General features: G+C 52.1%; 1 protein-coding gene across 4 annotated transcripts in view; it reads left to right on the plus strand.

Annotated features, from left to right (window-relative positions):
* The window catches only part of LOC137625393 (coiled-coil and C2 domain-containing protein 2A-like), a 256,721-nt gene that overhangs the window by 148,474 nt on the left and 84,285 nt on the right, over positions 1-23,962 (plus strand). For all 4 annotated transcript variants that reach the window (XR_011040859.1, XM_068356265.1, XM_068356263.1 and 1 more), the window contains exons 15-16: positions 386-583; positions 774-979. Coding sequence is in view for 3 of the 4 variants with exons in the window: in XM_068356265.1 (XP_068212366.1) it covers positions 386-583; positions 774-979 (404 nt within the window). In the remaining variant the exon portion in view is untranslated. The remainder of the gene's footprint in view (positions 1-385; positions 584-773; positions 980-23,962) is intronic.

Genomic DNA, 23,962 nt, shown 5'->3' on the forward strand with positions numbered 1-23,962 from the left:
CATAGAATAGTGCGTCGTGTATGCCCTCAAGCAACTCTAACCCAAGACAGTGGAAGACCATGGTACAGAGGTTATGGCACTACCTAATGATTTGATTTTGGAGTGTCCTCCTAAAAGAGCTGCTTACCATAGCTAAAGAGTCTCTTCTACCCTTAGAAAGGGGAAAGTGACCACTGAATAATTACAAAGCAATAGTTAACCCCTAGACAGTAATAATTTTCACCTGGCCAGAGGCAGGAAAGATAGTCATCTTATAAAATTTTTATGGCAAAAAAAAAAATGAATTTTTTTGAACATTAATATTTATAAATGAATTGCTATTTTATTCTTAGGTGCTTCATATTATGTCAAATACTTTGAGAGCTATTATTTTATTTTTTCACAGAAATCTTCTGGTGGTACAGTGAAATCTGGCAATTACTTTGAGCTAGAAAGCTGTGAGGGGGATTTTTATTCCGACCTAGAACTCGACACAAATGTCCGCTTTAGAGTTCTTCAGTTACGAGACAAGGAGGAACCTGCTTTCAAGAATCTCCGGCTTATCCCTCCCCATGAATCCCAGATCCTTCGTAAGAGTCTAGAGGTAATGAAGTGACGGTCTCTTTCTACCTTGCTAGATGAATATTTATTCAGTGTCTCCTTTGATATTGCAATTAACATTTCATATTGTACAGGGGGATTCTGCCAGGCATATCAAATGGGGTCTGATTTTTTATACATTCTATTCTTAGCTGCTTTTATGTTAAAGAAATAAACATTACTATTATTCTAAGGCTTACGAAGAGCAGAGCATGGTGGGGAGTGGGCCAGTCGAGTCAGCAGTGCCAGATTCGCACTTATGGGGCATTGATCGCCGCTGGGAGAATGTGGAGAAGCTGTTAGCATCTCTGCGGAGACACATGCAACAGCGGTACATGCAGGCTAATCTGGCATTCAAGTTGGAGGACTTGGTTCAGGAGGAAAGAATACCTGACATTGGGTAAGTTTTATTACTCGTTACAATGCCTTCATAGTTACTCAATTTACAGTACTTCTTTTGTGTGTCATTCTTTCCAATTTCAGAAGTGGTTTTGATTTAAAGATCTGATCCAGTAGGTGGACTATTTACAGTTTGCCATTTAATACTATTTAACAGTAGTAAGGGCTCTTGTTCTTTGGTGTCTCTTCATCAGCCAGCAGAGATGCATTTTGCACTTTACTCTGTCTCTCCTCTTCGGGCATTTACTTTACCTTCCTTTAACTTTCCTATATGTAGAACAGACCATTTGAACAACCCTTGTAAGAGCCTATAACTGAGACTTGGGTTCTTTTAAAAATACTTTTTGGGCTCAAGTCATATCGAAGGTTCCTATAGGTAGCTTTCTAAAGGATATTTGGCTACAGTGATATTTCCAGAGAATTGACCTTTAGGTCTCCAGAATTCTAACTTCTGGCACGAATATCCTTAAAATTTCTCTTAAGGATATCGCTTAATATCAGGACACATATATCTTGATAGGACACACAGCAATCTTCACCCCGAATAACATTTTCGTTTCGAGGGGGAAGAGTGGCGAAAACAGAAGGGGAGCCGTTACCAAGGTTACCCTTCCTCCCATACTACTATTGAGTACCCAAGATGGCTCTCATTCCTATTTCTGTAACGATTGCGCACGCTGGTTTTCCCTGTTATCCTAACGTTTTTTGATCGTTATTGAGAGGATTTATAATGCAATCTCCAGCTTCTTCTGCCCCTGGAAAGTTGAGTATTTATTTTTACAGCGTATAATTTTTAGCTCCTGCTTCACAGTGAAATTAGTGTAATTTTATATGTTATGGAGCTTAGCCGGTCGCCATGGGCGCTGTCGTTCGTTACGCATGTGTTATTTAGTTAGCAGAACGTTATTCCCGGTTGTGATAGCATTAATAAGTTATGAAAGCTATTTAGGCTCAATTATACTAGTAAAGATATATTTATGCATATAAATTTCCGTTTCCTTATGTCGATTGTATGCGTTAAGAGTTTCGGCGATTAGGTAACCGAAATCTTCGCCCTGCGCTGGGCTACATAGCCTATGCGCTTTAGTATACTTTCAGACATTATCCCCGTTTACCCTCGAGTATCTTTTTATCAATTCAACGGGATATAGTATATCTCTTAGATACTCGTCTCCTGTGGAGATTTAAGGGTAATCCCTCCTTCCCTCTGAGTGCTGCCATAGGCTACAACCCTATCTTGGTCTTGCAATAGAGTAGTTCACTCCGGCTTGACTAGGCTAGTGTTTTCTGTCTCCCCCCCTTGCCGGCAAGTATCCCGGCTTGGGTTCTCGACAGAACCTCAGAGTATTCAGTCTTTATGCCAGCGGCCGAGCAGTGGGACGAGTAGTCACTCCCCTGCCGGCTTAGAGCCTCCCTAGGCCACACTTGAAGGGGTAGTATGATTCCGCCACCTTCTCCTCTGTGGTCTAGAAGACTAGTCCTGTTTTGGCAGACCCTAGGCTGAAGAATAGACATTCTTCTGCGTCCTAGGATGGCGGCAATACCAAAACAAATTTTCACCCTTGTGTAGAAGTGGCGGCAATCCTGCTGCCTTCTTCTACACTGGGTACAGGGCCCTTTTCCCTGCCTCTCTCTGTCCTTTAGCGATGGCCTAGCTATCGCAATTCTGTGGCCGTCGTCCTACAATCTCACTGCCTGCCGGGTAGATTGTGGTGCCGGCCGGGCTCCTACATAAGCAGCTGTATGGTCACTCAGTCTTTCCCTTATGGACGCGAGGCTCCGGGAAAGGTTGTGCCGGCTGTGACGGCTGCCGGTTGGAGACCCTTCTACTATTGAGTGTTCTTCAGTCATCCCTTGGACTGCCATCCACATCCCTGAAGCCGGCAGTGACCGGCAACGGATCGTGTGGCTGGATGGAAGCTTGAATGATGCATTCTCCCCTTCCATTTGAACCCTCATTCTGGAGGAAGGCAGTAAGGTTAAATACTTACACCCTTATTTATTGTAAACATACATTGTAATAAGGCAGCCATTCACTCCATGCTTTCTCTCTCTCTGTCAGCTAGTGCCGCCAGGTATGCTGCCGGCTGGACCGTTGCCGTTAGGTACTAATTCAGCCGGCATGCCACCGGTGCCGGCAGTTACTACCCAGCCGGCGACATGCCAGCCGGACCGTGCCGCCAGGTGCTAGCCTAGCCGGCAACATGCCGGCTGAACTACAGTATATGATTATACAGTAGCCAGTATATTTGCAATATAGTATATTGTATACTGCAGACAGAAAACTATAGTATATATTATTCAGTAGTTATTTTCCAACATACCTTGTGTATCCTTGCACAGTCTATTGTTGAGACCAATCCTATATTGAAAGAAAAGATTTCCTTCAATAAACTGATAGTTAATCAGTTGACAACTTATCCCACAATATTAAAGAACTTAAGAAGGGTCAGTGTTAGTATACACTTATTCTATCCTTAGAGGTTAGAACCCTTCTTCTTGAGTTTGCCTTGATATGGAAACTATAACTTTAATTTTGGGGGAGGTCACAGCAATTGGCTGAACAAGAGACACAAGTATGTGTCTTTCCTATTTCCCTTCTAGCTTACTATCCTAAGCTATAATGGTTAAAATGCTAACATTAATATTTTGCATAAATTGTTTATTATGTGAAATAAACAACCGCATACACATTTAAATTTCTTTTCTTTACAGGAGAACCAGATGAAGTGCGACGTCAATTTCTGTAACCACAGGAGTAGGAACTTCTGTGGTCACCAAGCATGCAGGTCTCATGCCCCCTGCACCATCACTACCGGAACCCTACAGTACTGGGACCTAAGACTGCAACATCTGCCGGACCTCGGTGACCGAAGGTTTCGACGACCCTAAGTCAACGGAGTCGAGGGATGCAGCACGAGAAAAGCTGCGCAAATGGGTACGAGGGTTCCAGAAGAACTCTCCGGGACCGTACCTGCCTAATGAAAGGATGCGCGGCTTGCTGTTCCCGAAAGCAGGTAGTGAAGCTGTCGTACCCCAAGCACGACCCGAACCTCCCTGCATCCAGATTGCCATCGAGACGGATGTCAGTAAGGCACTGCAAGGCATGGACATCCACCAGGATGAAAGGATGTCTCAAGTGTCCACGGACACCGAGAAGGATCTTCTTAGAGATGATTCCGAGGAGAGTCTACCCTACCTCCGGACGACGAAGACGATGTCGAGTCGGAGTCCCTTCCGTCTGTGCCGGCACCAGAGCCGTTACCCTCTACATCTTTCTCTTCTTCCCCTCCATCAGGCGACATGAGCCAGCAACTGGCCCATCTTACGGCCCTAATAGAGAGCATTCGCAAACAAGGCGAAGCTAGGGAAGCGAGACTCGAGAGAGAGCTCCGTGAAGCTCGTCTCACCGCCTCCTGAGGGTCATACAAGCGACCCATAGTCCAAGACCTCCCAACCTGCTCCGAAACCAGTCCCTGGAGATATGCGGAGTTTATGCCAATCACCAACGGCAAACTCTGCATATCGGAGAAGATGAGAGCCGTCCCCTTAAATGACATCCAGGTCTGACCAAGCTTTAAAGCTTACCCAGACTGCTTCATCCGACTGAAGCAGGAGCCAGCGTCAAAAGAGGAAACGGAAGCCAAGGAGGTCATGGTATTCGACCACGACAAGGCACAGGCTCTCTTGTCGAGCGGCCTGTAGAAGGTGGGCTACACGAATTCGAAAGTGTCCGCCTTGAGCAAGAAGCATCCTACCTTTCTTGCTCCTGCTTCAATAGCCTTCCCCTTTACATCGAAGGCTTTTAAATCTGTTGCTAAGGCAGTGGAGGCAGGCAAACCATGCCCTAAACTAGAGAAGTGTAGACCTCTGTCGTTAGCCCTGCCCATGGAGGATAAGGATTGGAAAAAAGTCCATCTAACCTTCTCAGTAGGGAAGTTGGATGCAGATATTGCGGGACGACAGTTCAGCGAGAATCTCCCGAAACTGTCAGACTTTCTCTTGCGTAAGGAGCACGAGACGAAGGAGAGACTTGCGGCATCCCTATCCCTACAGAACTGCATGGAGATGTGTGCAGGCTTGAAGAGCACCCCAGACATGAACATGGTCATGGCCAAAATGCACTTGGCCACCTTAGTAAAGCACCTGTACGCCTTTATGAAGGCCAGGAGAGCATGTAGAGAGTTCGTGTTTGCTGCAGCAACAGTGAAACACGAACATAGGAAGCTGATATCTTCCAGTATCTGGGGGAAAAGACCTCTTCCCAAATGAAGTGGTCAAGGAGGTAGTTGACAGAGCCGCCACAGAGAATAGAAACCTTCTCCAGAAGTGGGCATTTCATCCAAGCGTAAGTCTTCCTCGGATGCGGGTCACCAACTTAAGAGGAAGACCAAGAAGCCTAGACTACCCTCTCGGCCTGCCCAACAACATCCCACAGTCGCCATAACCGCGGTGCCCCAAGTGGTTGCTCATCCACAAGCCACATTCCAGGTGATGCCTCAACAGCTGGTTGCCCAGTCACCAGCATTCAACCCTGGGTTGGAGAGGCAAACCACTACCTTTCATCCCAAAGGTAGAGATTCCAGACGGGGCTCCTCAAGACACCCCTCACGAGGTAAGGGAGGACGCAGTCAGGGAAGTAAATCCTCCGGACAATCGAAGCAATGAGATGCTTCAGGTAGGAGGGAGGTTCCAACAATTTCAGGATCGTTGGACCTTCGATCCTTGGGCCCACAGCCTAATCAAGAACGGACTTGGATGGAGCTGGAGCAAGCCTCCACCATCTTTTCCTCAATTCTTCCAACACTCCACCCCCTCACTGGAAGAATATACCCTAGAACTCTTGAGCAAACAGGTAATAAGGAGAGCAAAGCCCATCAAATTCCAGGGAAGGCTGTTTTGTGTTCCCAAGAAGGACTCAGATAAACTCAGTCATTCTGGACTTGTCGCCACTCAACAAGTTCATCGAGAACAGCAAGTTCAGGATGTTAACCCTTCAGCACATAAGGACCCTGTTACCGAAAGGGGCGTACACAGTCTCAATAGACCTGGCAGATGCTTACTGGCATATCCCAGTCAACTGGCCCCTTTCCTCCTACCTAGGATTCAAGCTACAGAAGAAAAAATATGTCTTCAGAGCTATGCCCTTGCCCCAAAGGTCTTCACGAAACTTGCAGACGCAGTCGTTCAATAACTACGCCTAGAAGGTGTTCAGTTAGCAGCATACCTGGACAACTGGCTGGTGTGGGCAGCATCCAGGACGGCTTGTCTGCAAGCATACAAGAAAATGATCCAATTCCTGGAACATCTGGGATTCAAGATCAACTTCAAGAAGTCTCGACTCTCTCCAGCTCAGGAATTTCAATGGCTGGGAATCCATTGGAACTTGAAGTCACACCACCTCTCCATTCCCCCAGGGAAGAGGATCTCAAGACGCCAACAGGAAAGAGTACTGGGCTTTCTCCAGTTGGCAGTAGTTACAGACCCAGTGCTAAGAGCACAACTGAAAGATGCGTCAGGAGTCTGGAGAAGATACGCATCAAACGCTTGGAGAGATCTAAAAAGACCAATACCAACCTTACTACGATCACTTCTCAAGCCATGGTTGAAGGCCAAGAACCTAGCAAGGACTGTACCCTTGTAACTGCCTCCACCATCGGTAACCATCCACATGGATGCCTCGACGGAAGGATTGGGAGGTCACTCCCATCAGAAGAAAGTCGAAGGGACTTGATCTTCTCTGTTCAAGACCTTTCACATCAACATTTTGGAGGCCATGGCAGTCCTCTTGACGTTGAAAAAATTCTCCCCTTGCAGATCACCCCACATCAGGCAGATCTTGGACAGCGAAGTGATAATGAGATGTCTGAACTGACAAGACTCGAGATCGCCCCATATCAACCATGTGATATTAGCCATCTTTTGTTTAGCAAAAAAGAGATGGCATTTATCAGCAGTTCACCTCCAAGGGTTCCGCAATGGGACGGCGGACGCTCTATCCAGGCTCAAGCCGATAAGAGTCGGAATGGTCCCTAGACGCAGACTCATTCTCCTTCATCCTGCAACAAGTCCCGGAACTGCAGATCGACCTCTTCGCGATGAGCGACAACAAGAAACTACCTCGATATGTAGCCCCATACGAGGACCCTCTAGCGGAGGCAACGGACGCCATGTCCCTCGATTGGAACAGATGGACCAGGATTTAACTGTTCCCTCCGACCAATCTCCTTCTGAAGGTCCTCAACAGGCTGAGATCCTTCCGAGGAGCGGCAGCTCTAGTGGCTCCCAAGTGGCCCAAGAGCAACTGGTTCCGTCTGATAATGGAACTGAAGCTGAGGCTGGTTCCTCTGCCGAACCCAGCACTATCTGAACAGGTTCAGAAGTCGACTGTCTTCACTTCATCACAGAGAACCCAAAACCTTCATCTCATGATTTTTTCGCCCTAGTGTTTAAGAAAAGATTTGGGATCTCAAGAGGCAGTATAGACTTCTTAGAAGAATACAAGTCCAAGTTAACAAGAAGACAATATGAATCGTCCTGGAAAAAGTGGGTTGCTTTCGTTAAAGCAAAAGGACCGAAAGAAATCCTAATAGATTTTTGTATGTCCTTCTTTATCCACCTTCATAAACAAGGCCTGGCAGCCAACACGATAACTACGTGTAAGTCTGCCCTGACTAGACCTCTTCTATATGCCTTCCAAGTGGACCTGACAAACGATATCTTTAACAAAATCCCGAAAGCATGTGCTAGACTTAGGCCTGCAGCTCCTCCAAAGCCCATTTCATAGTCCTTGGACAAGGTCCTACATTATGCTTCAACCGTGAACAATGAAGATTGTTCCCTTAAGGATCTAACCCAAAAAGTTATTTTCCTGTTCGCTATAGCCTCAGGGGCTAGAGTTAGTGAAATAGTGGCCCTATCCAGAAACGAGGGCCATATTCAGTTCACAGAAGTGGGAGAACTGAATCTTTTTCCTGATCCAACCTTTCTCGCCAAAAATGAGCTACCCACTAAGAGATGGGGTCCCTGGAGAATCTGCCCTCTGAAGGAAGATGTCTCTGTGTCCAGTAGAATGTCTAAAGGTCTATCTTCGAAGAACTTTGGACATCAGGGGAGGACAGCTCTTTAAAGGAGAAACCTCAGGATCAAACTTATCCCTAAAACAACTGAGGGTGAAGCTCACCTACTTTATTTGCAGAGCGGATCCTGACAGTACACTCGCAGGTCATGATCCAAGGAAAATTGCTTCATCACTGAACTTTTTTCAGTATACGGACTTTGAGCGTCTTCGCTCATATATTGGATGGAAGTCATCCAGAGTGTTCTATAAACATTATGCAAAGGAAGTGCATGAATTGAAACATTATGTGGTGGCGGCAGGTAGTGTATTAAAACCTGTCGTCTAGTGCTGCGATGAACAGTGAATTGATTGGGACTCTCAATTAGGGTGAAAAGGTATTTACACCTTCCAGTGCTATACCTTCTAAGCGAGTGTCACTATGGTGACACTAAAGACTGTTAAAAAATCTCATGTGTAGAATTATACAGATAACACTTGTGCCGTGTGTACGTGTACACAGTGTTGATAATATACAACATTTACAGAAAACTATATTGGAAAATTTTATCAAATTTTCAAATTTCATAGTGGCACTAATTTCTTCCTTTTCAGGTAGAAATTTTTTTTATGGTTGTATGTATGTATAATTCCCTTAATACAGTATATATTACACTTGTTATTCTAATTGTAGTCATTTATCGTAAATAAATGTCTATTAAAGTGTAATTGCGTCGTATTTCGCCCCACAATTACCACAATAAAGAATAGCCAGAGTTCTCTTACTTATTTACCTAAGTAAACCATATTATTGTATGCTTACAGACAATAAATATAGCTGATACTTATTGCTCCGACAACATATACAAACCATGAGACTCTTGTATATCTAGTTGATACTGTTTGTTCATACAATATATGCAAACCTTGAGACCCCTTTTCTACTGTCTAGTATGACTCTTCCCTGCAGGGGGCAGGAAGTCCTAACATTGTCCATGATTAGTGGTAATGACCTATAACGGTAACGTCTTATGTCTCAATGGTCCGGATGACCATAGAAAAAATTTGTCCCAAGGTTAAGACACATATGAAAATCCACAGATACAGTACTTTCTAGTAATTCTCTGGTAAACTTAAATCAGGACGACATGGCTTGAGCCCAAAAAACGTATTTTGAAGGGAAGCGAAAAATCTATTTTTGGGTGAGATAGCCATGTCGTCCTGATGGACCTGCCCTCCTTTTCCATAGAAAAGGCCTTGGCAAGATCCCTCCCGAAACTACTATATCTGTAGCACCATGCTCAATGCTACAAGGAATGAGCATCATCTTGGATACTCATAGTAGTACGGGAGGAAGGGTAACCTTGATAATGGCTCCCCTTCTGTTTTTCGCCACTCTTCCCCCTCGAAACGAAAACGCTATTCGGGGTGAAGATTGCTTTGTGTTGTATCAAGATATACGTCCCCTGATATTATGAGATATCCTTAAGAGAAATTTGTTCCGTAACCGAAATACAAACCACGCTATTTACATAGGGTATTATTTTCGGCGTAGCTGAAAATGACGAGCCATTAGATTTTTAACGAGGGTTAACTACCCCAGCGCTAGTTAGCAAGGGGGTAGGGGAAGGGTAGCTAGCTACCCCTCCCCCCCCCATACACTGGTGAACTGCTTCACTTCACTTTTGGCTCGAACGATGAGCAGACTTGTCTGTCTCGCCCTCGCATTGACAGCCTTAATTTGTTTTCTTTTTCTTTCAGTTGTGTGTTTGAAGTTGGCCTCTACCTTTTCTTCCTATTATGCGGAAGTGCCCTGGACTCCCCGACCGCCCCTGTGGAACATTCATGTCGGCGGTCGATACGGACCCTCACACCCTTTGTCCACAGTGTCGAGGTCAACGGTGTGAAAGGGATAACTGTAGTGAGTGCAGGGAGTGGTCTACTTCCCAGTGGGAGAGGTTTGCCCGGCGGCGTAAGAAGTCTAAGCGAGACCGTTCTCCCTCAAGGGCTGCCTTGAGGCAGGAAGGCTCCAAGGACTCTTCTTCCGTTGCCCGAACCTCCTCTGAAGCTCCCACTCGATCGGTCTCTCGCGAGAGGCCGTCGAGTGGTAGCATAGGCCATTCTTTTGTTTCCCAACCTCAGGGTTCGGGAGAGGGTGTTGCCTCCCATAGCGAGGAAGGGAGGACATTATTGATTTTGTTGATGACCAAACTGTATCTAACAATGATCTTTTCCAGCTTTGGGCTTCCTTGGGGCTTAACGGCTTACCCTCCAAGGAAGCCCTGTTTGACTTGATCCAGTTGGGGGCAGCTGTCCAACAGTCGCCGGTAATACCAGAGGTAGACCCTCTGTCTATTGTCGACGTTGTTGTGACAGAGGCTTCTGACGGGTCGGGTCAAACCCCTGCTGCTGCTGTTGCGGATGTTGCTGAAGACTCAGGTTCCCCCTCTGAACATCCTTCGAGGGGGAAGCTGAGTCCAACGGTCTCTCCTGCGGGTGTTTCTCTCCCTCGGGGGAGTGCACTGACAAAGACTCCTCTTCGGAGGACCGACGATGGTGATACTCTGCCTCGAGGTCGTCTTTGCCGTAAGGCTCGCCCTCCTCTTCGCCGTGGGGGCCTTCCTTCTCCTTACAAGGGAGTTAAGAGGCGCCTCTTCGGGTCTTCGCCTTCGTCGTCCCCTGCGGAGGATTCTTCTCGTCGGGAGCAGACCGTTGCAGTGACATCGCTGGACCTCTCCGCAGATCGTTCGCGATCTCCTACGCCTGCCAGATCTTCCAACCTATCATCACCGTTCCTGGACGCAGATGCGCAGTGGGCGCCTACACACCCCTTGATCCGTCAAGCACCGGTCCCTTCGGGGCATAAGGGCTTATCCCACATTGTGGGTAAGTCCCTTACGCGTCAGGTTTCACCTGTGCGCCCACGATCTCCTGCGTGCAAGCGCTCTCCTGCTGGCCAGTCAACAGACTCTTCTCGCCAGCGCTCATCTGTTCCTGCTGCGCGCATTATGCGTCAACGGTCTCCTGAGCGCCGTCGATTTCCTGCTCGTCAGCGCACTACTGCATGCCCAGTTCCTGATGCGCGCCAACGTTCGCCCGCACGCCCACGATCTTCGGATCTGGGCGCAGGCAAGGACATTGACCCTTTGCCTTGCCAGCGTTCCTCTACGCGTCAACCACCGCCTGCGCACCATCGCACGCATTCTCCTGTGCGCACTTCTAAAGTCCATGCGCGCCCGCGCGCCCACAAGACGACTCCTGAGCCCGCCCATGAGCGCAACCTCGCCCCAGTTGGCAACTTCCTACCGCGCGACTGCGCTCCAACCTACGCGTCAGCGATCTCCTACGCGCCCGCGCGATCCTTCGCCTGTGCGCCAACGCTCGCCAACGCGCCCACGCATCTGATCGCCACAGGTTACCGACTCGCCTGTGCACAGTCGGTCGCCTACTTGCCCTACGCGTCATCGTTCGCCAACGCGCCAACGCGCCAACGCTCGCCTACGCGCCATCGCTCGCCAACGCGTCATCGCTCGCCAACTCGTCATCGCTCGCCAACGCGCCATCGCTCGCCAACGCGCCATCGCTCGCCAACGCGCTATCGCTCGCCAACGCACTATCGATCGCCTATGCGCCAGCGATTGCCCGTGCAATCGCGTGCACCCTCACCTGTGCACCCACGCACACCTTCGACTGTGCGCCCCCTCGCCAGCGCGCCCACGCACCAACTCGCCCGCGCCCTCATCTCCACGCACCCGCACGCCTGCCCGCCAACAGTCACCCACGGGTGACCCAGCGGTTTTTCCATCACGCGAGCGCCAGCGCGACCCCCAACGCGATTCCTGCCGGGTTTCGCAGCGCACCCAACCTTGCGAGTTGCCGGGGACGCGTGCTTCTAGATCACCCTCACGATCGCCACCTCGTAAGCGCCGAGTACACGTCCAGGAGCAGGAAGATTCATCGGAGATGTCCAGGCAACATTCTTCTTCCCTTTCTTCATTTCAGGCAGGCCCCGTAGTATCCACTCCTAAGGATCAGCCGATCCCCTTCCCTTCAGCAGGGGTTGCTGACACTGATCAAAGCAGTCGTGCAGGCAATGAAGCCAGCCCTCGCTGATCTGGGACTAAAACCAACGGCTCCCTCGCCCCCGCTGAAGAGAAGGAGAGGAGTGGATTTCGTGGTAACTTCTCCCAGGGTTAAGCTGGCTCCCAAGAGGTCCGCTGGGAAGGCCTCATCCCCTTCGCAGGCGTTTTCTCCTTCCCCTGTGGACGAAGCTTTCCCGTCCTCAGGAGAGTCCAGCGAGGTGAGACACTCTCCCACGGCACCAATGGGAGGAACCCCACCTCGAGGGAGAGAAGCGTCTCGCGTGGGAGGGACTGTCCAGACCTTTTTGCTAGAGTCCTGTATCCCTCCCAGGAGGGAGCCCAAGGACTTGAAGACAGTGCCCAAGTCATCATCAAGGATTCGTCCAGAGCCAACCGTACCACGGGAGAACGTCCACGTGTCCCCCCAAGAAGAGCCACTGGGGTCAGGAGACTTAGCTGCCAGTCCACAAGGAGGAGAGCAGCACGAATCGGAGCATGCCCTCTGGCAGGTCCTTAATCTAATGAGGCAACTCAATAGTTTTAAGGACCCCGAGGCCGCCCCCCGCGAAGGCAAGGATACGGTCCTGGACCAGGTTTATGGTACTCAGAAACTCCCAAAGGCCAGTGCAGCCCTGCCATGGTCCCAGGGTGTGAAGAGTGCCAGGGACAAGGTCGAGGGCCAGCTCTCCGAGCTCGCCTCCTCCAGCCGTTCTTCTGCCGGGAACAAGCTCCTCCCACCTCCTCGTGTACAACAGAGGAGGTATTTCGAGATCATGGAGGAGTCTTGTTTAGCTCTTCCCCTCCACCACTCTGTGGAAGAGCTCACCAGGGGTTTTTCTCTTGAGAAACTCAATGCCCGGCAGGTGACATTCTTAGCGTTGGAGATCCTAAGCCAGGAGAAAGTCGCTAAGTGTGCCATGCAGGCCACTTCGTGGCTGGATGTCTGGCTGGGGTCTCTGGGCATCCTTTTGCACTCTGAGGACTTGTCCAAGGAGAGAAATAGGAAGTCCCTGGAGACCTTCCTCCTCTCGGGCACGCGCTCCATCGAGTTCTTGACTCACCAGGTTACTAACCTGTGGGCTAACTCGATATTAAAGCGTTGTGATGCGGTGACTGAGAGGTTCCACCCGAAGTTCCCCGCTGTGGATGTCTGCAAGCTCAGACACTCCTCCATCCTTGGAGGAAACCTGTTTGAGCCCAAGGATATAGAACGGACAGCTGAGAGGTGGAGGAAGACGAGTCACGATTCGCTCCTCCAGAGGGCCCTTACATCTCGGCCCTACAAGCCTCCAGCTCCTCAACAACAACAGCAGCTTCGCAAGACACCGAAGCAGGCTCCGGCAGCTAAGACGAAGGTGTGTAAACAGCAGCCCTTTCCTGTCAAAGACAAGAAGGGCAGAAAGTCCTCCAGGGGAGGCAAAAATCCTAGAGGGAGCAGCCGAGGCCGCAAACGCTAGGATTGGCAATCCCCCTGCGTGTCCACCTGTAGGGGGATGCCTGCAAAGTTGCATGCACAGGTAGCAGCAACACGGGGGCGATTCCTGGACGACCTCTGTGATCGGACAAGGATATCGCGTCCCGTTCATAACATCTCAACCTCCCCTGACAGCGAATCCAATGTCGATGAGCTCCTATGTCATGGGATCGGCAAAGGGGCTAGCCCTTTGGGCATAAGTCGAGACCATGCTCAAGAAGGATGCTCTCCAAGAGGTCGTCGACGGCTCCCCAGGCTTCTTCAGTCGACTCTTTCTTGTAAAGAAGGCGTCTGGAGGCTGGAGACCTGTCATCGACCTCTCAGCCCTGAACAAGTTTATCAAACAAACTTCGTTCAGCATGGAGACCGCAGACACAGTCAGACTTCATGTGCACACTGGATCTGAAGGACGCGTACTTCCAGATCCCAATCCATCCGTCTTCCAGGAAGTACTTAAGATTCAGCCTAGACAACAAGATCTACCAGTTCAAGGTGCTGTGTTTCGGTCTCTCCACAGCACCTCAGGTGTTCACCAGAGTGTTCACACTGATATCTTCGTGGGCGCACAGGAACGGCATCCGTCTCCTCCGTTATCTGGACGACTGGCTGATCCTGGCAGACTCGGAGTCGACCCTTCTTCGACACCGAGACAGGCTTCTGGGACTTTACCAAGATCTAGGGATCATGGTAAATCTGGAGAATTCCTCTCTGCTTCCAACCCAACGACTGGTATATCTAGGCATGATACTGTATTAGACACCAATCTCCACAAAGTCTTTCCATCAGACGACAGGATAGCAAGGCTGAGGAGGGTTGCAGACCCTTTCCTCAGTCGAGATCTTCCAGCCCAATCTTGGTTACGTCTCCTAGGTCACCTAGCCTCCTTGGCCCGTCTAGTTCCCAACGGCCGTCTCAGAATGAGATCTCTCCAGTGGCGACTCAAGTCCCGGTGGAATCAAGGCAACGATTCCCCGGACTCTCTGGTCCCTATAGGACCTGCTGAACGGACGGACCTACGGTGGTGGCTGACCGACGAAAACCTTCGAAAGAGAGTGGATCTTCTCTTTCTTCCCCCGGATTTGATGCTGTTCTCGAACGCATCTAAAGAAGGGTGGGGGCCCACGTTCTGAACCAGAGGGCCTCCGGCCTATGGTCAGATTCAGAAAAGTACCTCCACATCAACCTGCTAGAGATGAAGGCCGTATATCTGGCCCTTCAACAGTTCCAACAGACCCTGGCGGGCCACTCCGTGGTGGTGATGAGCGACAACACCACAGTAGTGGCTTATATCAACAAGCAGGGAGGTACCTTTTCACAACAGCTATCCCATCTTGCAGTAGAGATACTGAGGTGGACCGAAGTCCACTCGATACTTCTATCAGCTCGCTTCATTCCTGGCAAAAAAAATGTGCTCGCCGACAGTCTGAGCAGAGCTTCGCAGATAGTGAGTACCAAGTGGTCTTTGGATCCTCAAGTAGCCAACAAAGTCCTGACTTTGTGGGGTTTCCCGACAGTGGACCTGATCGCGACAGCCTTGAATTTCAAGCTGCCGCTGTACTGCTCCCCAGTCCCGGACCCCAAGGCACTCTGGCAAGATGCCTTCCAACAACGGTGGGACAACATCGACGTCTACGCCTTCCCACCGTTCTGTCTGATGAGAAGGGTGCTCAACAAGACCAAACTATCGGTCAACCTGTTAATGACCTTAATAGCTCCGCTATGGCATCATGCATAGTGGTTCCCGGACCTTCTGCAGCTCCTGACGGAACTCCTGAGAGAGCTTCCCCCACGACACGAACTACTCAGGCAACCACATTGCAACATCTTCCACAAAGCCGTAGCGTCGCTTCGGCTTCACGCCTGGAGACTATCCAGCGTTTCCTCATTGAGAGAGGCTTTTCGCAACAAGTTGCGGAAAGGATGTCTCGACACCTGCGAAAGTCATCCGCAGGGGTCTACCAAGCGAAGTGGAGAGTCTTCTGTGGTTGGTGTCGTGGGGGGGGTTTCTCTTCCCTCGATGCCACTATTCCAGCAATAGCGGAGTTCCTCGTGTATTTGCGGGAGGAAATGCGCCTTTCAGTCTTGGCGGTGAAAGGCTATCGCTCAGCCTTAAGCCTGGCCTTCAGGCTGAAAGCAATAGACATTTCTTCCTCGCTGGAACTTTCCTTACTCATACGAAGCTACGAGCTTACCTGCCCTCAGTCGGAATTGAGACCTCCTCCATGGAACGTGGTTCAGGTCCTCAGGGCTCTGAAGTGACCCCCGTTTGAACCATTACGCCAGGCCTCTGATCAACACCTGACTTGGAAGACGGTATTCCTGCTTGCTTTGGCTTCGGCCAAGCGGGTCAGTGAACTTCATGGTCTCTCATACGACGTCGCCCATTCAAGGGGATGGGGGGGAGGTAACGTTCAGGTTCGTCCCTGAGTTTGTTGCCAAGACTTAGAATCCAGGAGTGCCGGACCCACGGTTCGACTCCTTCAGGGTGACGAGTCTCCGTTCTGTAACAGGTGACCCAGACCATCTGCTACTATGCCCAGTAAGGAGTCTGAGGCGTTATCTGAAGAGAACAGCAGCAGTCTGTCCCCGCGTGCAAGCTCTGTTTGTGAGCACGGGAAGGACGAAGAGGAGGGTCACCAAGAATACCATCTCAGCCTGGATTCGAAGGACCATTCATCATGCCTTGAATCCGGACCCTCCTCCGTCACATCCCCCTAGAGCACATGATGTCAGGGGCATCGCTATGTCCCTGGCCTTCAAGAGAAACTTCTCTGTGACGCAGGTGTTACAAGCTGGGGTCTGGAAGCGTTAAACGACCTTCACAGCCCACTACCTGCAGGACGTGACCCACAGGAGCTTCGATACTTTTTCTATCGGCCCTGTGGTGGCTGCACAACAGCTGGTCTAACCTCAGGCTCCTTAATGAACAGGTAGCAGAAGGTTGAGGGCATTGTTACCCGGTTTTAGACTGCATGAATGAAAGAGTATGTCTGGCCCTTACTTCTTTCTTCATCCTCCCCTCTCTTGGGGAATGCAGCATCCTGGGTCTCTGCATAGCTGACCTCAAACCTCTGCAGGTAAACCTTGCTTCCTTGTGTTCCTAGTATTAAGTTAATACTGTCGCGTCCCCCATACCCTGACGAGGTGGTATTGGGAACGTTCTAGCCTAGAATTCCATCTAAAGGACTTCAGGTCAACTTCCTAGGACGAGTCACACTTCATTCCTCCACACACAAGCTTATGTAAGCCGCACGTTTCTTGCGGAGCAAGAAACTTGCGAGGTGCAGGGACACTTTTCCTCGAGTGCTGCTCACTCGGACTCTGAGTCCCCGGGTAAGCCAAGGCCAGTAAGGCTGGGGACTTTCCACCCTACCTAACGGTAAGTCACCCTATGTAAATAGCGTGGTTTGTATTTTGGTTACGGAACAAGTGACAAATTCGGAGATAATTTGTATTTTTCCTAACCATACAAACCTTAGCTATTTACACATATTTGCCCACCAGCCCTGTCCCCCAAGACAAGTCCTACCTTTATTGCCCACCAGCCCTGTCCCCCAAGACAAGTCCTACCTTTAAGTGAAGTGAAGCAGTTCACCAGTGTGAGGGGGGGAGGGGTAGCTAGCTACCCCTCCCCCACCCCCTTGCTAACTAGGGCGGGGGTAGTTAACCCTCGTTAAAAATCTAATGGCTCGTCATTTTCAGCTACGCCGAAAGTAATACCCTATGTAAATAGCTAAGGTTTGTATGGTTAGGAAAAATACAATTGTTCCGTAACTGAATACAAACCACGCTATTTACATGGGGTAATTACTTCGGCGCAGCCGATGACGAGACATAAAGTTTTAACGAGGGTTTCCTACCCCACCGCTAGTTAGCGGAGGGGTAGCTAACTACCCCTCCCCCCTCACACACACTGGCGATTAACTCTCTTTACTTTTGGCTCGGAGAGACGACAGACCTGTCAGCGCTCTCCTCTTTGTTGACTGCCATAATTTTGTTTGCTTTTTCTTGCAGTGTGTGTATGAAGTTGGCTTCTATTTCTCCTTATGCGTACGTGCCCTGGACTTCCCGCCCGCCCTTGTGGGACCTTTATGTCGGCCGTAGAGACGGATCCTCACTCCTTATGCCCTCAGTGTAGGGGCCAACGGTGTGATAGTTCTAATTTGTGCATTGAGTGTAGGGAGTGGTCTGCCCGGCGACGTAAGAAGGCTAAAAGGGATCTTTCTCCTACCGAGGCTTCTCGTAAGAGAGAAAATCCCAAGTCTTCTTCCGCCGCCCATTCCTCCTCCGAAGCTCCCGCTCGGGCGGCCCCTTCCGAGAGGCCGGCGAGCGGTAGCGTAGACCGTAATGTTGTTGATGTCATTAACCGATCCCGTGGTGAGGGAGAGGTTGTCGCCTCCCATAGCGAGGCGGCTGCCCCTTCCCCCTCGGAGGAGGTAGTTGTTTCTAACAATGATCTATTTCAGCTTTGGGCTTCCTTGGGGCTGCAGGGTTCGCCCTCCAGGGAAGCCCTGTTTGACATGATCAAACGGGGTGCGGCTGCCGAACAATCTTCAACCTCAGCGGACATAGATCCTCTGTCTGTGGTTGACGTTGTTGTGTCGGAAACATCCCGTGGGTCTGGCCAAACACCTGTTCTTGTGGCTGCGGTAGCGGAAGGCTCTGTCTCCCCCTCCGAACATACTTCGAGGGAGAAGCTTAGTCCCACGGTCTCTCCTTCCGGTGAGACTCCCTCTCGGGGGAGTTCTCTGGTAGAGACGCCTCTTCGGAAGCCCATTGATGGTCAGCCTGCTGATCCCAGGGCCCCTCGTGGGCGTATAAGGCGAAAGGCTCGCCCTCCCCTTCGCCGTAGAGGTCTTCCTTCCCCCTTTAAAGGGGTTAAGAGGCGCCTCTTCGGCTCGTCGTCACCACAGTCCTCTGCGGAGGAGACGACTTGCCGCTCTCCTGACCTGCCTGCTACCAACCTTGACCTCTCCGGGGATCGTTCGCGATCCCCTCCGGAAGATGGTCGTCCTTCGGGACAAGGTGAGCGGTCTCCCAGACCTTCAACATCTAAAGCTGCTGACGCGCTTGACGCGCCACCGGAGACTGCCACTGCGCAACCTCCAGGCCCTTCGGGGTCTCAGGGACTTGAGCGTGAAACCGCGCCTCTCGCCCCTAAGCGTAATGCTCCGCCTGCGCTTCCTCCTGCTGCTGTTGTTCCTGATGTTCCTGACAGAGCGCCTCGGCGCTCACCGTTAGGCGTTCGCGCCTCTGTTCCTGTTGAACACCAGGGTTCCCTTGCGCGCCCACGCCCATCGGCCCCCCGTCGCCCTCCAGCAGTTCCTGAAATAGCGTGCAAGCACCCAACTGCGCAGATGCGCCCTGCTCCTGATATAGTGCCGCCGCACTCACCTGTGCACTTGCAGCCAGTTCCTGATATGGCGCCTACGCACCCTCCAGCTCTTCGCCGTCCCCCTGTTCCTGTTTCATCGCGCGCGATCCAGAAAATTCCTAAGTTGGCACACAGGCGGCCACAGGTTCCTCTGGACTCGTCGCGCCCTGTGGGGGAGAGACGAGATACGCGTACGCGAGCGATTCCAGCTCCAGCGCTCACACGCACTCCAACGCGCCCACCTAAGGAGGTTCGCGATACGAAAGATGTTCGCGATGCGAGAGAGGTTCGCGATGCGCGCCCGCGCGCAGTTCCTGTTCCAGCACCAGCGCGATCACGCGTCGTGATAACTCAGCTCGTCGCCCCAGAGGTGGCCAAGCCAGCGTACGGGCGCTCACGGCCGCCTCTGGAACCGCACGTGTCTACTGCAGATACGATCGCGCCCGACTTAGCCCCAGAGGTTGCTAAGCCAACACACGGGCGGTCACGGACGCCTTTGGGACCGCGCGTATCCACTGCAGACACGATCGCTCCCGACACGCCAAAATCGCGCCCTGTTCCTGCTACACGCCCCGTGCCTGTCTTTAAGACAGCGATGGTTACGCAGCTAACTCCAGAGCGCCCTCTCGCGGCTCGCACCACGTGACCCCCAAAGCAGCGAACCCCGGTGCGACCTGTTCCTGATGCGCCCCCACGATCGCCAGCGCAAACCGCGCTTCCACAAGCGAGTAGTCCGGTCCTGCCGGACCGTCGCCAAACCTCTCGCCCCCAGGTCGCTCGCGACCCTGTTTCAGCTTTGTCGCGCCCTCGGTCGGTTCTCCCGGACACGCGCTCGAGCGCTCCCATTATCTCGCGCCCTCCGGGGCAGCACCAGGTCGCTGCGCGCCCGCGCGTTCGGCCTCCTCCTGCTCCAGCTCTTGATCGCTGCACACCTACACCATCGCCTACGCACTCTCGCGGCAATGTTCCCGCTCAAGCTGCCGTGCGCCCCCGCGCCCATGCTCCCGCTCTGTCGCCAGCGCGCCACCGCGCCATTGCTCCTGATCATTCCCTTGCGCGCCATCGCGCCCTCGCGCCTTCCCCCGCCCACTCGGGTGCGCGCGCGCGATTTCCCAGCTTCGCGCCCTTCTTTCGCGCCCTTCTTTCGCGCGTGACCCTGCGCAGGGCCCGACACACGAGCTCCAGCGTAATCGCCGACAGGCGGATTCTTCCTGGTCGCGTTCTCCTCCTCGCAAGCGCAGACCAGTGCGCTCGCCAGAGGGGGAACGCTCCTCGGGCAGGTCTAGGGATTCTTCTTTTACAGCCCTGCAGGTGAACCCTCGTTTGTCGACTCCTCTTAGGGATCCCTCGGTCCCCTTCCCTCCAGACTGAGTGTCAGACAGCGCTACTGTCAGCCGACAGCCCTGGTTCGACACCCTATTCAGAGCTCTCGTCCGGGCGATTAAGCCGGCCCTCTCTGATTTGGGTCACGAACCAGCAGCAGCTTCCTCCCCCCTGAAGAGGAAGAGAGGAGTCTCTCCCGTGGATCCTCCTCCAAGGCCTGTGCTGTCTCCGCGCAGAGTCTTACGCAGAACTCCTACTCCCCCTCCGACCTTCGCACCCTCCCCTGTGGAGGAGGATTACCCCTCCTCAGGGGAATCAGTCGAGCAGGAATACTCCCCCATCGCACCGGTGGAGGACGTTCCTCCTCTTCCCGAGAGGTCTCCTCGTCCCGAGGTGGAGAAGGACCTGCCTCCTTCGCTTTTAGAGTCCTGTATCCTGCCCAGGAGGGAACCTATGGACTCTAAGACGATTCCTAAATCGTCAGCTAGGATCAGACAGGAACAGCCCAGAGCCGTTGAGGATGCCCACGTCTCCCCCCAGGAAGAGCCTCTGGGGTCCGGAGACTTCGCTGCAAGTCTGACAGGAGGCGAGCACCAGGAGTCAGAACACGCGTTCTGGCAAGTCCTGACTCTCATGAGGAACTTTAATGGGATTCCAGACCCTAAGGTCCCGCCTCGTGAAGGTAAGGACACGGTCCTGGATCGTGTCTACAGCACTCAGAAAGCCTCTAGGGCCAGCGCAGTTTTGCCCTGGTCTCAAGGGATGAAGAGTGCCAGAGACAAGATCGAGGGCCACCTAGCGGAGCTTGCCCCCTCCAGCAGATCCAGTGCCGGAAATAAGCTCCTCCCTCCTCCTCGAGTCCATCAGAGGAGGTATTTTGAGATCCTTGAGGAGTCGTCGCTGAGCCTTCCCTTGCATCACTCCGTGGAAGGACTCACAGGGGGAGTCCCTCTTGAGAGGCTCTCCAACCGGCATGTGTACTTCTCAGCCACTGAGATCCAGAGCCAGGAGAAGGTCATCAAGTGCGCCATGCAGGCCACTTCATGGCTCGACATCTGGCTGGGGTCTCTTGGCATCCTGGTGCGGTCTGAGGACCTTTCCAAGGAAAGCACCAGGAAAGCGCTGGAAACCTTTCTCCTCTCAGGCACGCGTACCATTGAGTTTCTGTCCCTCCAAGTCTCGAGGTTATGGGCCAATACGATCCTCAAGCGCCGAGACGCTGTTGCCGAGAGGTTCCTTCATAAGGTTCCCAGCGCCGAGTCTTGCAGGCTCCGACACTCTTCTGTTCTCGGCAAGAGTTTGTTCGAGCCTAAGGACGTGGAGCTCACTGCCGAGAGGTGGAGGAGATCCAACCAGGATTCCCTCATCCATAGGGCCCTGACATCGAGGCCCTACAAGCCTCCGGCAGTCCAGCAGCCCCGTCCTGCCAAGGACACAAAGAAAACGACCATAGCAGCGAAGCCCAAGGTGTCTATGCCCTTTCCTGCCAAGGGCAGGAGGGGAAAGAAGTCTCCAGGGGAGGCAAGAACCCTAGAGGCACCGGCCGAGGTCAAAAGCGCTAGGGTTGGCAATCCCCCTGCGTGTCCACCAGTGGGGGGATGCCTGCAGAGTTGAGCAGCAAGGTGGCAGCAACTCGGGGCAGATGCCTGGACGGTCTCCGTGATCTCCCTAGGGTATCGCGTCCCGTTCACAGCATCTCTCCCTCCCCTGACAGTGAATCCAGTGTCGTTGAGCTCATTTGCCATGAGATCGGCAAAAGGGCAGGCCCTTCGGGCCGAAGTCCCGACCATGTTGAAGAAGGACGCTCTCCAAGAGGTCGTGGACGGGTCCCCAGGCTTCTACAGTCGACTCTTTCTTGTGAGAAAGGCGTCTGGAGGCTGGAGACCAGTCATCGACCTCTCGACACTGAACAAGTTTGTCAAACAAACTCCGTTCAGTATGGAGACGGCAGACACGGTCAGACTTGCAGTGAGACCTCGAGACTTCATGTGCACACTGGATCTGAAGGACGCATACTTCCAGATCCCAATCCATCCGTCTTCAAGGAAGTACCTGAGATTTTGCTAGACAACAAGATCTACCAGTTGAAGGTGCTGTGTTTCGGTCTCTCCACAGCACCTCAGGTTTTCACCAGAGTCTTCACCATCATCTCTTCATGGGCTCACAAGATCGGCATCTGTCTCCTTCGTTACCTGGACGACTGGCTGATCCTGGCAGACTCGGAGGCATCCCTTCTTCGCCACTGAGACAAGCTCCTCGAAGTTTGCCAGGATCTGGGGATCGTGGTAAACCTCGAGAAGTCCTCTCTGCAGCCCTCGCAGAAACTGCTATATCTAGGCATGATCATAGACACCAATCTCCACAAAGCCTTCCCATCAGACGAAAGGATAGCAAGGCTGAGGAAGGTTGCGAAACCTTTCCTCTATCGAGAGGAACTCCCAGCCCAATAAAGGCTTTGTCTCCTCGGCCACCTCGCCTCTCTGACCCGTCTCGTCCCCAACAGCCGCCTCAGGATGAGATCCCTTCAGTGGCGACTGAAGTCTCGGTGGAGTCAAGGACTCGACTCCCCGGACATCCCAATCCCCATGGGATCTGCGGAACGAGCGGACCTCAGGTGGTGGGTGGCAGACGACAACCTACGAAAGGGAGTGGATCTTCTCGTCTCTACCCCGGATTTGATGCGGTTTTCGGACGCATCAAACAAGCGGTGGGGGGCCCACTTTCTGAACCACAGGGCCTCAGGCCTGTGGTCAGAATCAGAAAAATACCTTCACATAAACCTGCTGGAGATGAAGGCCGTTTTCCTGGCCCTTCAAAAGTTCCACCAAGTCCTGGCGGGCCACTCCATAGTGGTGATGAGCGACAACACCACGGTAGTGGCTTATATCAACAAGCAGGGAGGTACCTTTTCGGAACAGCTATCCCATCTTGCAGTAGAGATCCTGAGATGGTCCGAAGTCCACTCGATATCACTTGCAGCTCGCTTCATTCCAGGCAAGAGGAATGTGCTCGCCGACAGTCTGAGCAGAGCGAAGCAGATAGTGAGTACCGAGTGGTCTTTGGATCCTCGGATAGCCAGCAAAGTCCTAACTTTGTGGGGTTCCCCGACTGTGGACCTGTTCGCTACGGCGTTGAACACCAAGCTTCCGCTGTACTGCTCCCCAGTCCCGAACCCCAAGGCCCTCTGGCAAGATGCCTTCCAACAACGGTGGGACAACGTCGATGTGTACGCCTTTCCCCCGTTCTGTCTGATGAGGAGGGTCCTCAACAAGACCAGAACATCGGTCAATCTCTCGATGACCTTGATAGCTCCGCTATGGCATCATGCAGAGTGGTTTCCGGACCTTCTGCAGCTCCTCACGGAGATCCCGAGGGAGCTCCCTCCACGTCACGAGCTAATCAAACAACCACACTCCAACATCTTCCACAAAGCCGTAGCTTCGCTTCGACTTCACGCCTGGATACTATCCAGCATCTCCTCAAAGAGAGAGGATTTTCGCAACAAGTTGCGGAAAGGATGTCTGGCCATCTGCGCAGGTCATCCGCAGGAGTCTACCAGGCGAAGTGGCGAGTTTTCTGTGGTTGGTGTCGTGGAAGGGGTATCTCTCCCCTCGATGCCACTTTACCAGCAATAGCGGAGTTCCTTGTGTATCTGCGGGAAGAAATGCGCCTTT

This window comes from Palaemon carinicauda, chromosome 32, assembly GCF_036898095.1.
Source record: "Palaemon carinicauda isolate YSFRI2023 chromosome 32, ASM3689809v2, whole genome shotgun sequence".
In the NCBI taxonomy this organism is placed as follows: Eukaryota; Metazoa; Arthropoda; class Malacostraca; order Decapoda; family Palaemonidae; genus Palaemon; species Palaemon carinicauda.